The sequence below is a fragment of the Leucoraja erinacea genome, chromosome 19, assembly GCF_028641065.1.
Source record: "Leucoraja erinacea ecotype New England chromosome 19, Leri_hhj_1, whole genome shotgun sequence".
Lineage (NCBI taxonomy): Eukaryota > Metazoa > Chordata > Chondrichthyes > Rajiformes > Rajidae > Leucoraja > Leucoraja erinaceus.
This window is the reverse complement of record NC_073395.1, coordinates 3,612,869-3,629,772: the sequence shown is the minus strand read 5'-3', so window position 1 is coordinate 3,629,772 and position 16,904 is coordinate 3,612,869. Positions and strand designations below refer to the sequence as shown.

The window sequence follows — 16,904 nt, the reverse complement described above, 5'->3', positions numbered from 1 at the left end:
TCTGCACCGACAATGGAACAATGACATTCTTTCTTGCAGCGACATAACAGGCCTGTAAACAAAATACACACACAAAAACATCACCTATTCCTTCTCTCCAGATATGCTGCCTGACCGGCTGAGTTGCTCCAGCAATTTGTGTCTATCTAGGGTGTAAACCAGCATCTGCAGTTTCTTCTTGTACACAGATAATATGTAGACACAAAGAACTGCAGATGCTGGATCATAAAATAAAATTACATAAATCATCGGGTCATTCAGCCCTCTGGAGAACATGGAGTCAAAGTCAATTTTATTTGTCACATTTGGTGACATTTTGGGTCAGGATCATAGAAACAAAGAAACATAGAAAATAGGTGCAGGAGTAGGCCATTCGGACCTTCGAGCCTGCACCGCCATTCAATATGATCATGGCTGATCATCCAACTCAGTATCCTGTACCTGCCTTCTCTCCATACCCCCTGATCCCTTTAGCCACAAGGGCCATATCTAACTCCCTCTAAAATATAGCCAATGAACTGGCCTCAACTACCTTCTATGGCAGAGAATTCCACAGATTCACCACTCTGTGTGGGGAAAAAAACACCTTTTTCAGGTGTTTCTTCAGACTAAAGATCCTTTAGATCCTTCTTCAGACTAAAATCTGATTGTCTAAATAATATGTAATAAACACAAGATCAATTAATTAATAACCACAATAGGTATGCAATAAAAACAAAGACAGTCTATATAAGTTCATAGTTGCTAGGGTTAGTGTTCTGTAGTGTTCAAGAGCCTAATGGTTGTTGGGAAGAGGCGGTTCTTGAACCTGGTGGTCATGGTTTTCAGGCTCCTGTACCTTATTCCTGGTGGCAGGAGTGAAATGAGAGCGTGGCCAGGGTGGTGTGGGTCCTTGATGATGCTGGCCGCCTTTTAGAGGCAGCGCCTCCTGTAGATCCCCTGGTGGGGAGGTCGGTACTGGTGATAAACTGAATCAGTCTGAACCTGGATCCCGACCCAAAACATCACCTGCTTATAAACTGCGTCCTGCATGCAGAGATGAATTAGAGTAGCCATTTAGAGTAGCTGCTTTTCTGACAGAAACTCATATGGAGATTACACACAGACAGCACTGGAGATCAGGATCGAACCGGGGACCCTGGAACTGTGAGGCAACAGCACTAGCAGCAAGGCCGCCCCATATCTGACTGTAATTTGATGACTGATCTTTGATGTATTGAAGTTATTTCAATCATCACCATTCAAACAATTGCATGTGTCTGCATAAAAGGAGGGAGGTCCGTGTGGAATCCAGGCAGCTCTTTGATGTGAGAGGAATTATCCAATCCGAAAAGGCACGTCCAAAACAATGCTGAAAGGCAAAAAAAAACCAACTGGCTGCTTCAGTTCAGCAAAGTCTTTCTTGACAGAAGCCAGAAGGAAAGGACTTGAGTGCTTACTTATACTCCCGGAAAACATTTTGAAGACATTCCAAGTCTGAGGAGACCACAGAAGCTTGTGATCTCTGCTTCCTTAAAGAGGCAGCCACCTTGAAAGACTGCGTTACACTGTAAAAATGTTGAGCAAATCTTACAGCCAAATAGGTAAGAAATATTGTGCACAAAATTTCACAGAAATCGAGGAAAACAATTAGAGCTGTGCTTCCTTGTCAAAGGGCATTTCTTTCCCTATGTGCCGATTCCTTTTCAAAATGTGCTTCATCCTTTCACCTAATTTAAACATTTTGTCTCTTGCCTTTTTCACCTGTGTTCTTTATTGTGCGTTCCGCTAATCATTCTCTCTCCTTACTCTCTTCTTAATAGTTTTCTGTTTTGAAATCAAGAGTGTTTAATTGTCATAGACACCAAAACAGAACAACAACATTCGTACTTGCAGCAGCATAACAGGTCTGTGAACACAGCACTGAATAGATAATATGAAAAAATGTTTTTAAAAATTACATAAATTTAAAAAACAATTACTGCAAAACAAAAAAGCCCAAATCCATGCATCTTTCAATCTTCCCTCTTTGGGTCTCTGTGCCTACAATTCCCCAGGTGCCTTTGATGTTATTTAGCTTTTCGAACATACTCATTTTTTTTTCTTTTAAAACATGCAAAAATAATACTGTATAATATTGATATATCTCTCTTGAGTTATGTATGGAGAACAACTTTTAATTTTGGTTCAATTTTTGCCTTGATGTGTTTTTAACCATTTATTTCAGTCTGTTCAGTAAGCATTATAATCATAGGTACACAAAAATGCTGGAGAAACTCAGCGGGTGCAGCAGCATCTATGGAGCGAAGGAAATAGGCAACGTTTCGGGCCAAAATCCTTCCGGGTTTTGGCCCAAAACGTTGCCTATTTCCTTCAGGGTTTCGGCCCGAAACGTTGCCTATTTCCTTCAGGGTTTCGGCCCGAAACGTTGCCTATTTCCTTCAGGGTTTCGGCCCGAAACGTTGCCTATTTCCTTCACGTTGCCTATTTCCTTCAGTGTTTCGGCCTGAAACGTTGCCTATTTCCTTCAGGGTTTCGGCCCGAAACGTTGCCTATTTCCTTCAGGGTTTCGGCCTGAAACATTGCCTATTTCCTTCAGGGTTTCGGCCCGAAACGTTGCCTATTTCCTTCGCTCCACAGATGCTGCTGCTGCACCCGCTGAGTTTCTCCAGCATTTTTGTGTACCTTTGATTTTCCAGCATCTGCAGTTCCTTCTTAAACACTTAAGTATTATAATCATCCTTACCTGTTATTATTTATTTCCCATTAATGCATTACGATGAGATACTTCTCCAATCCGTCAGTAGTATTTGCGACTGTAACATGCCAGCAATTTAATGAGTAACTCACTTCAGGAAAGATCACTGGTTAAAGTAGTGTATTGCTTTGCTGACATTTCTACGTATGGCGTTTGTAAAAATAAAAATGCATGCACTAATTTGAGGTGATTAAGGGTAGAACAAATACAAATCTGCTCAAAATTGACAGTGGCAGATTTCGCTTTGATCTCCCAGTGACTGATGTCTTGATGTACAAGCTCAGTTTCCAACGGGTTTGAGCAGGTTAGTGTGGAAACAAAATACACCATTCTGCCACCTCTTCCGTTTTAACTTAGAGATTGTGTTGCCTCTCGTATAATTCTTGAAGGACCACCTGACTGGAGACCATTGAATCAGTGGTGCAGCTGGTAGAGCTGCTGCCTCTCAGCACCAGACACCCAGGTTCGATCCTGACCTCGGGTGCTGTCTGTGTGGAGTTTGCATGTTCGCCCTGGTTTTCCTCTGGGAGATCCGGTTTCGATACGATACGATAGAACTTTAATTATCCCAGAAGGGAAATTGATCTGCAAACAGTCATAAAACACAAGGTACATGAAACATGAAAGTAAAGTGACACATCCCAAAGACATGCGAGTTTGCAGTGCAATTGGCCTCGGTAAAATTGCCCATGGAGTGCAGGGAGTGGATAAGAAAGTGGGATTACATAAAACTGTTGGGGGAGTCCAGAACCAGGGGCCACAGTTTAAGAATAAGGGGTAAGCCATTTAGAACGGAGACGAGGAAACACTTTTTCACACAGAGAGTTGTGAGCCTGTGGAATTCTCTGCCTCAGAGGGCGGTGGAGGCTGGTTCTCTGGATACTTTCAAGAGAGAGCTAGATAGGGCTCTTAAAGATAGCGGAGTCAGGGGATATGGGGAGAAGGCAGGAACGGGGTACTGATTGGGGATGATCAGCCATGATCATATTGAATGGCCGAATGGCCTACTCCTGCACCTAATGTCTATTGTGAATAGGTGAACGATGGTCAGCATGGACCTGATGGGCCAAAGGGACTATTTCCGTGCTGCATCTTTATTTACAGGAGTAAAGTGTTGACTAAAAGCACCTTGAAGACAGTGTTGTTAGCGAGGAATATTATCGACCTGATAGTGATATGCTCCGTAAAATAATAGTATTGGTCCATCCATTCAAAATTTTGGTGGAATTTTAACCCCATCTAGTCCCATAGGCTGTGGGGAAGGGGAAAGTTGGGTTAAATTGAACTGGAGACCACACCTGGAGTATTGCGTATAGTTTTGGTCTCCTAATCTGAGGAAAGACATTCTTGCCATAGAGGGAGTACAGAGAAGGTTCACCAGACTGATTCCTGGGATGGCAGGACTTTCATATGAAGAAAGACTGGATAGACTCGGCTTGTACTCGCTAGAATTTAGAAGATTAAGGGGGGATCTTATAGAAACGTACAAAATTCTTAAGGGGTTGGACAGGCTAGATGCAAGAAGATTATTCCCGATGTTGGGGAAGTCCAGAACAAGGGGTCACAGTTTAAGGACAAGGGGTCCTCTTTTAGGACCGAGGTGAGATTTTTTTTTTCACACAGAGAGTGGTGAATCTGTGGAATTCTCTGCCACAGAAGGTACTTGAGGCCAGTTCATTGGCTATATTTAAGAGGGAGTTAGATGTGGCCCTTGTGGCTAAATGGATCAGGGGGTATGGAGAGAAGGCAGGTACAGGATACTGAGTTGGATGATCAGCCATGATCATATTGAATGGCGGTGCAGGCTCGAAGGGGCCGAATGACCTACTCCTGCACCTATTTTCTATGTTTCTATAATATCCATTTGTCCTAGTTAAATATTCCGAGTTCTATAGACTAGAGAAATATTCCTAGATCTATAGACTTCGATGCGGAAACAGAGGCTTGGGCCTACCGCATCCGTGACGTTCGATGATCACCCTGTACACTATAATTAATTTGGAATTAATTATATAATATCATTACAATCCATATATGTGTTTAAAAAAGTTAGTTGAACAAACATGTTAAAACATTGGAGGTTACACAAAAAAGCTGGAGAAACTCAGTGGGTGCAGCAGCATCTATGGAGCGAAGGAAATAGGCAACGTTTCAGGCCGAACCCCTTTCGGGGTTCCGCCCGAAACCTTGCCTATTTCCTTCAGAGTTTCGGCCCGAAACGTTGCCTATTTCCTTCGCTCCATAGATGCTGCTGCACCCGCTGAGTTTCTCCAGCTTTTTTGTGTAACCTTCGATTCTCCAGCATCTGCAGTTCCTTCTTAAACAACATGCTGAAACATTGTTTGTTATTTCTGAATATGAGATTTTAAATTCTTTAGTGCAAGTCAGTTAGAATGTTTTCCTAGTAACCTTTCTATTTCATTTTTGACACAGGGATTCGAACATAGACGTGTAGGACAGCCTGTGTTCTCTGTGAAATTCCAGGTTAACCCATTCCTTTCCTGATGTTGTCCTCACATGTTTGAAAAGTTGAAACAGAAGATTTTCTGGATTCTTCCACGGCAAGTATAAAGGAAAGCTGTTGTGTTTGAACTCCGGAATTTAAAATGGATAATAATCAGCAAGAAGGAGTAATCCCCTACCCAGGACCCATGGGGATGTCTTTGGCCAGGGTACATGACTACTTTGGGGTGCCTTTCTCCGAGGGTTTGCCATTGACATTTCCCGTTGAAGCAGCCTACTTGGACAGTACGTTGCATGAAGCCTATGCCAGTAGAATGTCCTACCTGCCGTTGCACAGTCACCTGGGCGTCTATGACTATTCCTTTGAGCCCGCTTTCATCAGGAAACGCAACGAGAGGGAGAGGCAGAGAGTGCGCTACGTCAACGAGGGCTACGCACGCCTCAGGGAGCACCTGCCCAAGGGTTTTGCCGACAAAAGACTCAGCAAAGTGGAGACCTTGAGGGCGGCGATCAGTTACATCAAGCACCTTCAGGAGCTACTGAACCCGTCAAGGGCCAAGGAGAGGGGGCCTTTGGTGTCAAGGGCTGCCGAGTTCCACGAGGTTATGTGCCCTCCGCCCAGGAGAGGAGGCAGCAGTGACGGAGAGTCCAAATCTCCTTCACCCTTCAGTGAACTTGGTGAGCTCAGCAACTAACGTGCGGGCAAGTGGGACCAGCTTCGATGGGGCATCATGGACGAGTTGGGCCGAAGGGCCTGTTTCCGTGCCGTATCACTCGACCGCTCAGTCAATCCAAAGATAACGATTTGCCTGAACAAATTTTGCCGGCCAGACTTCTATTTGGAACTTTCTTTTACACTGACAAATAAAAGATGTGGTTGGCTTTCCATATTAATGCAAGTTTTATTGTACACTATTAATGCTTGCCAAATTAGCATGGGCAGAATGGTGGCCTAGTGGTAGAGTTGCTGCCTATGGTACAGCACCAGAGACGCAGGTTCGATCCTGGCTATGGGTGCTGTCTGTACCGTCTCCCCGTGACCTGCGTGGGTTTTCTCCGAGATCTTCGGTTTCCTCCCACACCAAAATCGTACAGGTGTGCAGATTAATTGGCTTGGTACAAATGTAAATTGTCCCCCTAGTGTGTGTAGGATAGTGTTAGTGTGCGGGGATCGCTGGTCGGTGGGCCGAAGGGCCTGTTTCTGTGCTGTATCTCCAAACTAAACTAAATTGAACATTCAAGACAGTGCATTTCTAAGGAGCATCACAGAAGGTTAATTCCTGGGATGGCGGGACTGTCATATGTTGAGAGAATGAAGTGTGATTTTGTCATATGTACAGAAGTAATCTCTGCATCTGCTCAACATAGAAAATAGGTGCAGGAGTAGGCCATTCAGCCCTTCGAGCCTGCACCGCCATTCAATATGATCATGGCTGATCATCCAACTCAGTATCCCGTACCTGCCTTCTCTCCATACCCCCTGATCCCTTTAGCCACAAGGGCCACATCTAACTCCCTCTTAAATATAGCCAATGAACTGGCCTCAACTACCTTCTGTGGCAGAGAATTCCACAGATTCACCACTCTCTGTGTGAAAAATGTTTTTCTCATCTCGGTCCTAAAAGATTTCCCCCTTATCCTTAAACTGTGACCCCCTTGTTCTGGACTTCCCCAACATCGGGAATAATCTTCCTGCATCTAGCCTGTCCAACCCTTTAAGAATTTTGTACGTTTCTATAAGATCCCCCCTCAATCTTCTAAATTACAGCGAGTACAATCCGCGTCTATGCAGTCTTTCTTCACATGACAGTCCTGCCTTCCCAGGAATCAGTCTGGTGAACCTTCTGGTGAACATTTAGATGCTGCTGCACCCGCTGAGTTTCTCCAGCTTTTTTGTGTACCTGGTGAACCTTCTCTGCACTCCCTCTATGGCAAGAATGTCTTTTCTCAGATTAGGAGGCCAAAACTGTACGCAATACTCCAGGTATGGTCTCACCAAGACCCTGTACAACTGCAGTAGAACCTCCCTGCTCTTATACTCAAATCCTTTTGCTATGAATGCTAACATACCGTTCACTCTACACAGCCCACCTCAGATTGTCCAAGCAAGTCTTTGTTCCAAACGACACCAGGTGAGAACATTGGGATCAGGATTAGCACTGGCTCTGGAGGAAGGAAGGGGTCGGATTGGAAGCCAGTAACCTTGATCATCGTCTGCTTTGATCTGGCATTTTCACACGGTTTTCCTTCCATATCTCAAGTCTCCCTTTCCCCTGACTATCGGACTGAAGAAGGGTCACGCCCCGAAACGTCACCCACTCCTTCTCTCCAGAGATGCTGCCTGCCTGTCCCGCTGAGTTACTCCAGCAATTTGTGTCTATTTTTGGTGCAAGCCAGTGTCTGCAGTTCCTTCCTACACATGTTGCCAGTACATTCATGAACTTGTACATTTTTCCCAGTTTCCGGACAACATCCCTATGGTTGTGGAGCCGTTGATTATTTTCTCTTAGATCACTATGCCACATGAAACCATTATTTTGAAAACATATATTCATTTCAGTTTGGGTTTCTTGAATTAGGCTTGTGCATGTACAAATTCACAAGCCAGTCCAAACTTCCAGAGGTGCACGTTAAAGAGCCTGCTGACTGGTTGCATCACGGCCTGGGTCAGCAACCCAAACACCCAGAAACAAAGGAGACTGCAGAGAGACAATAGACAATAGGTGCAGGAGTAGGCCATTCGGCCCTTCGAGCCAGCACCGCCATTCAATGTGATCACGGCTGATCATCCCCAATCAGTACCCCGTTCCTGCCTTCTCCCCATATCCCCTGACTCCGCTATTTTTAAGAGCCCTATCTAGCTCTCTCTTGAAAGCATCCAGAGAACCTGCCTCCACCGCCCTCTGAGGCAGAGAATTCCACAGACTTACTCAAAAGTGTTTCCTCATCTCCGTTCTAAATGGCTTACTCCTTATTCTTAAACTGTGGCCCCTGGTTCTGGACTCCCCCAACATGTTTCCTGCCTCTAGCGTGTCCAAGCCCTTAACAATCTTATATGTTTCAACAAGATCCCCTCTCATCCTTCTAAACTCCAGAGTGTACAAGCCCAGCCGCTCCATTCTCTCAGCATAGGACAGTCCCGTTCTCTCTCTCGCGCCCTCTCACATACTCACCTCGCAAATTCACTTCCTGCCTCTAGCGTGTCCAATCTCCTTCATAAAGGAACGTCCTTTAATTCTGAGGTTGTGGCCTCTTGTCCTAGACTCTAGACTCTCCCACTAGTGGAATCATCCTCTCCACATTCACTCTATCCAGGCCTTTCACTATTTGGTAAGTTTCAAGGAGGTCCCCCCCCTCATACTTCTAAATTCCAGCGATTACTATGCAATAACAGTGGCATTTAGCTAATGGGTGCACTCTGGGAGTCATCAGACGGTGTGCTGAAAGCCAAAGATACGATCTGTTGCTTGTTCTATCTCTAATCTCATATGTGTGGTTCTAGCATAGGGGTGATTGCTGTATTCACTGAGCAGATGCCGCCTGAGTGAAAACTTTTACTTGAAGTCAAGAAAATGCTCACTGGAAACTGTAAACAGTAAAAGTATTCTCCATAATTAGCCAAAACAAACATTGTCCAAATTACAGTACTTTTGTGAAGATGTCGCAGCCAAATCTCCCTCACTGGCTGCACGTTTTAGTTGCTTCACACACAGGCAAAACAAACTTTGTAGTCTTTCTCTGCATGTCATAGGGTGATCAATGATAGGAGCAGAATTAGGCCATTCAGCCCATCTATTCGACTCTGCCATTCAATCTCGGCTGATCTATCTCTCCCTCCTAACCCCATTCTCCTGCCTTCTCCCCATAACCCCTGACACCCACACTAATCAAGAATCTATCTTTCTCTGCCGTAAAAACATCCACTGACTTGGCCTCCACAGCCTTCTGTGACAAAGAATTCCACAGATTCACCACCCTCTGAGTAAAGACATTTCTCCTCATCTCCTTCCTAAAGGAACGTCCTTTAATTCTGAGGCTGTGCCCTCTGGTCCTAGACTCTCCCACTAGTGGAAGCATCCTCTCCACATCAAGTCAAGTCAAGTCAAGTCAAGTTGATTCGTCACATACACATACGAGATGTGCAGTGAAATGAAAAGTGGCGATGCTCGTGGACTTTGTGCAAATAGACAAACAAACAAACAACCAAACAAACTACAATCAGAATGGAATTCTATCTCTATCCACTCTATCCAAGCCTTTCACTATTTGATACGTTTCCATGAGGTCCCCCCCTCATTCTTGAACTCCAGTGAGTACAGGCCCAGTGTGATCAAACGCTCAGGTACGCCAGTGAGAGGGAAAATGAGTGAGTGTGGACATTAAAGATGCAGAGGAATAGATAACAATGGCTCACGGGGTGATATCAAAATATGGTCAATATATCAGACAACATCAGAGACCAAAATTATTATTCTTTGATAGTTGTCAACCTGTTTATCTGAAGGAATTACACAAAATGCTGGAGTAACTCAGCGGGTCCGGCAGCATCTGTGGAGAACATGGATAGGTGACGTTTCACAGAGTGCTGGAGTAACTCAGCGGGTCAGGCAGCATCTGTGGAGAACGTGGATAGGTGACGTTTCACAGAGTGCTGGAGTAACTCAGCGGGTCAGGCAGTATCTGTGGAGAACATGGATAGGTGACGTTTCACAGAGTGCTGGAGTAACTCAGCGGGTCAGGCAGCATCTGTGGAGAACATGGATAGGTGACATTTCACGATAGAGATAGAATTCCATTCTGATTGTAGTTTGTTTGGTTGTTTGTTTGTTTGTCTTTTTGCACAAAGTCCACGAGCATTGCCACTTTTCATTTCACTTCTTCAGATTCAAAATATGTTCCCCAGAGATGCTGCCTGACCTTCTGAGTTACTCCAGCAATTTGCGTCTTTCTATTTTTGTAAACCAGCATCTGTAATTCATTGCGTTTACTGCTTATCTGAAGAATTCATATTAACTGACTAATGATAACAGAATAATCTGTTAAATGCAGCAGAATCAAATATTTCACCTTGAAAGTGGTGCTCAATATGTCAAAACTACTTCTCTAGAAATTCAATTGAATAATGCTTTTCTTTTACTGTCATTTAAAGCATAGCTGCAAGCTAAAGTGTTGTTATCCAAGTCAGTTGGCATCTTGCAAAGAGTCCCCATCTCGTTCTCTCCCCATGTGACGCTGAACCCTTCATCCATACTTTCACTGGACTTGATGGCTTCTGTTGCCCAATTTGCTGTGCTCGCCTTCAGTGTGGAAACGGGCCCGATGTCCCACTCACATTAGATTCAGATTCAGATTCAACTTTAATCGTCATTGTCAATGTACAGTACAGAGACAACGAAATGCAGTTAGCATCTCCCTGGAAGAGCGACATAGAATATGATTTCAATAAATAAATCTGTTTACATGCATAGTCGTAGACTTCTTTTTTCCTGTGGGAGGAGAGTTCGGGGGGGGGGGGGGGGGGGGGGTGATTGGCAGTCACTGATGTACATTGTTAAGTAGAGTGACAGCCGCAGGGAAGAAGCTGTTCCTCGACCTGCTGGTCCGGCAACAGAGGGACCTGTAGCGCCTGCCGGATGGTAGGAGGGTAAACAGTCCATGGTTGGGGTGAGAGCAGTCCTTGGCGATGCTGAGCGGCCTCCGCAGACAACGCTTGCTTTGGACAGACTCAATGGAGGGGAGCGTGGAACCGGTGATGCGTTGGGCAGTATTCACCACCCTCTGCAAGGCATTCCGGTCGGAGACAGAGCAGTTGCCGTTCCATACTGTGATGCAGTTGGCAAGGATGCTCTCGATGGTGCAGCGTGGAACTTTATTAGTTCCATTATCCAACTTCCCCATCCATTCCCTGCACACTAGGGGCAGCAGATTACAGAGGGCCCGTCAACCTATAAACCCGCATGTCTTTGGGGACGTGGGGGGGAAACCGGAGCACCGGAGGAAACCCACGTGGTCACAGGGAGAAGGTTCAAACTCCGCACCTGAGGTCAGGATCGAACCCGGCCCTCCGGCTTTGCTGCACCACTCTGCCTCACTTTATAGACAACAGCCAATAGGTGCAGGAGTATGCCATTCGGCCCTTTGAGCCAGCACCGCCATTCAATGTGATCATGGCTGATCATCCCCAATCAGTACCCCGTTCCTGCCTTCTCCCCATATCCCCTATTTTTAAGAGCCCTATCTAGCTCTCTCTTGAAAGCATCCGGAGAACCGGCCTCCACCGCCCTCTGAGGCAGAGAATTCCACAGACTCACCACTCTCTGTGACAATCCAGACTCACCACTCTCTGTGAGAGTGGTCTCACTTTGCTTCATGTATTTCCGTTGTCTGGGGTGTACATTCGTTCTGGTTGTCACTGGGAGAGAAGCAGCTCTGACCTGCTCTTACATGTACAGGGGCCCGCCCGCGCTGGTGGTCCAGCATTGATGTGCTGGCCCGATAAGCTATCTGCATTGTTGACACCGGGCCAGCTCGAGCAGTGATCATCTTAGGCTTTGTTCACCCTGGGACGTAAACACACTTGAAGCACTACTTCAGTGCAGTCAGACAAAATAACCGGGCTGGGAGCGTGTGGATGCACGCCATCCTTTCAGGAGGAAGAATTCAATTAATCAGAGTGACTTTGGATGCTTTCCTTCTCGTATTCAAAAGCGTGTCTTCGAATTACCTGAACACAAGGCGTCAAAGTTATCAACCGCGATATCTACTCATTCTTTCCCTATCAAATAGATCAGCTTTCTCATCTAACATAACCCAACATTTTCTTTCAAAAAGCAAAATGACTGAACTGATGAAGTTTGAACCGTGGTTAAGAAGGAAATGCAGATGCTGGAAAATCGAGGGTAGACAAAAATGCATCTATGGAGCGAAGGAACTAGGCAACGTTTCGGGTCGAAACCAGGTTTGTACCATGGGGCAGGTCTCTTAGGCCCCCAAAGTGTGCTGCCCATCTTGTTTTTCCCATCTGTGTGGGAAGGTAGCAGAGTAATAAGCTAATACTTACAGAGTGTGATACTGAGAGGGATTTAAAAGGATGAGAGGGGATCTCATTGAAACATATAAGATTGTTAAGGGCTTGGACACGCTAGAGGCAGGAAACATGTTCCCGATGTTGGGGGAGTCCAGAACCAGGGGCCACAGTTTAAGAATAAGGAGTAAGGCATTTAGAATGGAGATGAGGAAACACTTTTTCTCACAGAGAGTGGTGAGTCTGTGGAATTCTCTGCCTCTGGATGCTTTCAAGAGAGAGCTAGATAGGGCTCTTAAAAATAGCATAGTCAGGGGATATGGGGAGAAGGCAGGAACAGGGTACTGATTGGGGATGATCAGCCATGATCACATTGAATGGCGGTGCTTGCTCGACGGGCCGAATGGCCTACTCCTGCACCTATTGTCTATTGTCTATCAGATAGATGATAGGATAACAGGCCGTAAGATGATTCCTAAAATGAATATATGATTCTGCTTTTATTTCAGGAGTTAGAGCTGGATGCAAACAATGAGAAGGCTCTTTTCAGAATGGGCGAGGCGAGACTTGCCATGAATGATTATGAACTGGCAAAAGCCAACTTCCAGAAGCTTGTGCAGCTCTACCCCAACAAGGCAGCCAAGGTGCAAATTGGCATCTGTCAGAAGAAAATAAAAGAACAATTACCCAGACTCATTACTACAGTCACGTTCCTGTCCCGTACCCCCCCTCACTGTGATCCCTGCCGCCCCTCCCACTGTTCCAACGTGTGATTGGTATCGGCTAGCCTGTCCCTGAACATAACCTTGCAAGCCACAGAGAATAGGAGAGAGAGCAAAGGTTTCCCCTCGCAAAGACACAAGGGGCTGGAGGAACTCATCGGGTCAGGCAGCATCTGCGGAGGGAAGGGCAGATTTCAGGTCGCGACCCTTCTTCAGACTCGACCCTTCCAACCTGCACTTGGTGACCACCATCTTAAAAACCAGTCAAGGGATCAAGTCTTAAAGCTTAGGTAGACAAAAGTGCTGGAGAAACTCAGCGGGTGCAGCAGCATCTATGGAGCGAAGGAAATAGGCAACGTTTCGGGCCGAAACCCTGTAGGAAATAGGCAATGTCACGGCCCTCCACCAGTGCCCGCCGACCATTCCACCAGCCAGTGCCCACAGCCAGCGAGCTCCACCAGCTTGCCCTTCCAGTGAGTTGATCAAAGACTGGCCTTTCCCATCTCCACAGCTGATTGCAGAGATATCTGTGAGAATGATCCAATTCATAACTTCTTATTACATCTAGGCTGGATTACTGTAACGCGCTCTATTTTGGTGTTGCTCGTTCTTCACTGGCTCGTCTCCAGTTGGTTCAGAATGCTGCTGCTCGCCTTTTAACAGGGACTCGAAAGAGGGAGCACATATCGCCAATTCTGGCCTCCCTCCACTGGCTCCCGGTGCACTTTCGAGTTCATTTTAAGATACTGTTATTTGTTTTTAAATCTCTGAATGGGCTCGCCCCGCCTTACCTCTCTGAGCTGCTCCACCCATACGCTCCTGCCCGGTCCCTCAGGTCAGCTGGTCAGCTGCTCCTGGAGGTACCGAGGTCTAGTCGGAGGCTCAGAGGGGATAGAGCCTTCTCTGTTGCTGCTCCGGCACTCTGGAACACCTTGCCGTTGCACATCAGACAGGCCCCCTCACTGTCCATCTTCAAATCCAGTGTTAAAACACATTTGTACTCCCTGGCTTTTGACCGTGCCTGAGGCTTTGCTTCTGTTTTTGGTGTTTTTTTTATGTTTCTTTATTTTACATGTCTTTTCCTACTATTTCTTTTGATTGTTATTTTTGGTGTGTATTAACTTTTTTGTCAATGATTAGTGAAGTACAGCACCTTGTTGCAGCTATGTTTGTTTTTAAAGTTCTCTATAAATAAAATTATTATTATTATTATTATGCGCAGGACACAACCCGAAACGTCATCTATTTCCTTCGCTCCATAGATGCTGCCTCACCCGCTGAGTTTCTTCAGCATTTTTGTCTATCTTCAAAAAAACTTAATTAGTCAGGCAGGATCTCCCAAACAAGTGCACGTTTCCTATTCCTCACCAATCCCTCTTTCCATATAGATTATTTGCAGCCTCGCTGATTTTTCTTGCAATAATTTTCCACTACTGACATTAAACTAACTGACTTGTAATTACCTCTTCGTGGCTGCTGCCTGACCAGCGGATTATTTTATTTCAAGTTTATCACATCTGTACATCTTCAGTCTAAAATTAATTCTGTAGGGTGGAAAATGTAAAATGTTACACCCATTTACACCTATCCTGGAAGATGTCAGAATCTGGGCAAGGCTGCCACCTAGGAAGAGGGAATACAAACAGCAAGTAAACCGATCACTTGACATATGGATTCATTAGCAAAAATGATTAATTGATTTGAGAGATACCGCTAGAAAAACAGGCCCTGTGGCCCACCTGAGTCTTCACCGTCCTTTGATCACCCATTCACACAAGTTCTTTTGTAATCCTTTCTCATCCACTCCCTACACACTAGGGGCAATTTACAGAGGCCTACACTTTACTACAAACCCACACGCCTTTGGGATGTGTGAGGAAACCGGAGCACCCGGTGGAAATCCATGCGGTCACAGAGAGAACGTATAAACTCCAGACAGCACCGGAGCTCAGGATTGAACCCGGATCTCAGATGTTCCAGAACAAGGAAGGGGCCACAGTTTAAGGATAAGGGGGAAATCTTTTAGGACCGAGATGAGAAAAACATTTTTCACACAGAGAGTGGTGAATCTCTGGAGTTCTCTGCCACAGAAGGTAGTTGAGGCCAGTTCATTGGCTATATTTAAGAGGGAGTTAGATGTGGCCCTTGTGGCTAAAGGGATCAGGGGGTATGGAGGGAAGGCAGGTACAGGATACTGAGTTGGATGATCAGCCACGATCATATTGAATGGCGGTGCAGGCTCGAAGGGCCGAATGGCCTCCTCCTGCACCTAATTTCTATGTTGCAAGTCAGCAGCTCTTACCTGCTGCGTCAGTGTGAGCCCTGCTTGTTTTGTGATCTGCTCTTTATTAGATGTAGTTCGAGGGTACTTAAATGAGGGCCTGCTATTTATAACCAGTGACATTTTTATTGCAGTGACATTTATTACAGTAAATTATTTTGTGTGATTTGTCTTCACTTGCTTTCCAACATCCCTTATGACTAATAGCCATGCAGAATATAAGCGATTGGATAAAAAAATTGTGGTTTTCCTTTAATTATTCAGTCCTGAACACGTCTGCGGGTGGCATGGTGGTGTAGCTGCTGCCTTGCATCGCCCGAGACCCTGTTCACCCTAACTTGTCTGTACAGTTTGTACGTCCTCCCACACTACAAAGACATACAGGTTTGTAGGTTAAGTGGCTTGGTATTAATGTAAATTGTCCCCAATTTGTAGGATAGTGTTAGTGTGCGGGGATCGCTGGTCAAAGCGGACTCTGTGGGCTGAAGGGCCTGGTTCCGCACTGCATCTCTAAACTAAACAAAGCCTCATGGCTCCCGATGTTGGGGTAGTCCAGAACCAGGGGCCAAAGTTTAAGAATAAGGGGTAAGCCATTTAGAATGGTGACGAGGAAACACTTTTTCTCACGGGGAGTGGTGAGTCTGTGGAATTCTCTCACTCAAAGGGCGGTGGAGGCAGGTTCTCTGGATACTTTCAAGGCAGGAACTGATTGTGGATGATCAGCCTTGATCACATTGAATGGCGGTGCTGGCTCGAAGGGCCGAATGGCCTACTCCTGCACCTATTGTCTATGGCAGCAAACTATTCTCTTTGGACTTCAAATTTAAAAATCTACAGCAGATCTATTACGGGGGAGGGGGGGGGATGTAGAGTCTTGAAACATCCATAAATGGATCTGGGAAGTCTTTCAATACAAATCGGAAATACTGACTGGAATTTTAGCAAAGGGCCATTTATTTAAGAATGATTCAAAAGGTGGGATTTAAAAAAAATTCTCTCCATGTTTTCAACAACTCTCCTTAGATTCTACTATTCGCCTACATGCGAGGGCCAATGTACCAAGACCAAATTGCTTAGCAATACTCACAATCATCTTTGGGATGTGTGGGTGAACCAGAGAACCATGGGCTAACCTGCGCAGTCATGGGGAAAACATGCAAACTCCATGTAAACAGCATCCAAGGTCAGTATCAAACCTGGATCTCTGGTGCTGTGAGGCAGTGGTGTTACAGCTTACACCACTGTGGTGCTCAACAAATCTCTCCATGAAGAGATTTTCTTTTTAATCTCTGATCAACTTCAATTTCCACTCGAGCGTTTTCTGTTCCTATATATTTGGATGCCCTTGTGTTTGCTGCCAGTCACTTGCCATGCTCTCAGATTCCATTTATACTCTGCCTCAGAGCCTTTTGTAATCAGCCAGGTCCTCACTTGCTTTAATGATATAGTATGTTGCATGCAATGGGGAGGGAGGGAGGTTCAGGAACTGGGGTCCGGATGAAAACAAGGTGCAACCACCAATATCCTTATGAATCTTTTCTGCATCCTTTCCAATTTAACGGCATTCCTCCAGGTGCAAGGCAGCCAGGACTGCACAAGTGGGTCTTATCAGCCTCAGCGCAGAGGGAGAAGAGACTGCAGACCTAAGACTTTTGCCTCCATCACAGTGAGGAGATG

General features: G+C 45.5%; 1 protein-coding gene across 1 annotated transcript; it reads left to right on the top strand.

The window, feature by feature from the left end:
• The first annotated feature begins 1,025 nt into the window (after positions 1-1,025).
• Positions 1,026-6,565, top strand: LOC129706109 (achaete-scute homolog 5-like). Its single transcript, XM_055650096.1, has 2 exons — positions 1,026-1,583; positions 5,171-6,565. The coding sequence occupies exon 2, from the start codon at positions 5,344-5,346 to the stop codon at positions 5,893-5,895; it is 552 nt and encodes a 183-aa protein (XP_055506071.1). The 5' UTR covers positions 1,026-1,583; positions 5,171-5,343; the 3' UTR covers positions 5,896-6,565.
• Positions 6,566-16,904: the final 10,339 nt, after the last annotated feature.

What these genes read in the sequence shown, in the direction of transcription:
- LOC129706109 (XM_055650096.1), top strand. Translation starts at nt 5,344, where the DNA reads ATGGATAATAATCAGCAAGAAGGAGTAATCCCCTACCCAGGACCCATG.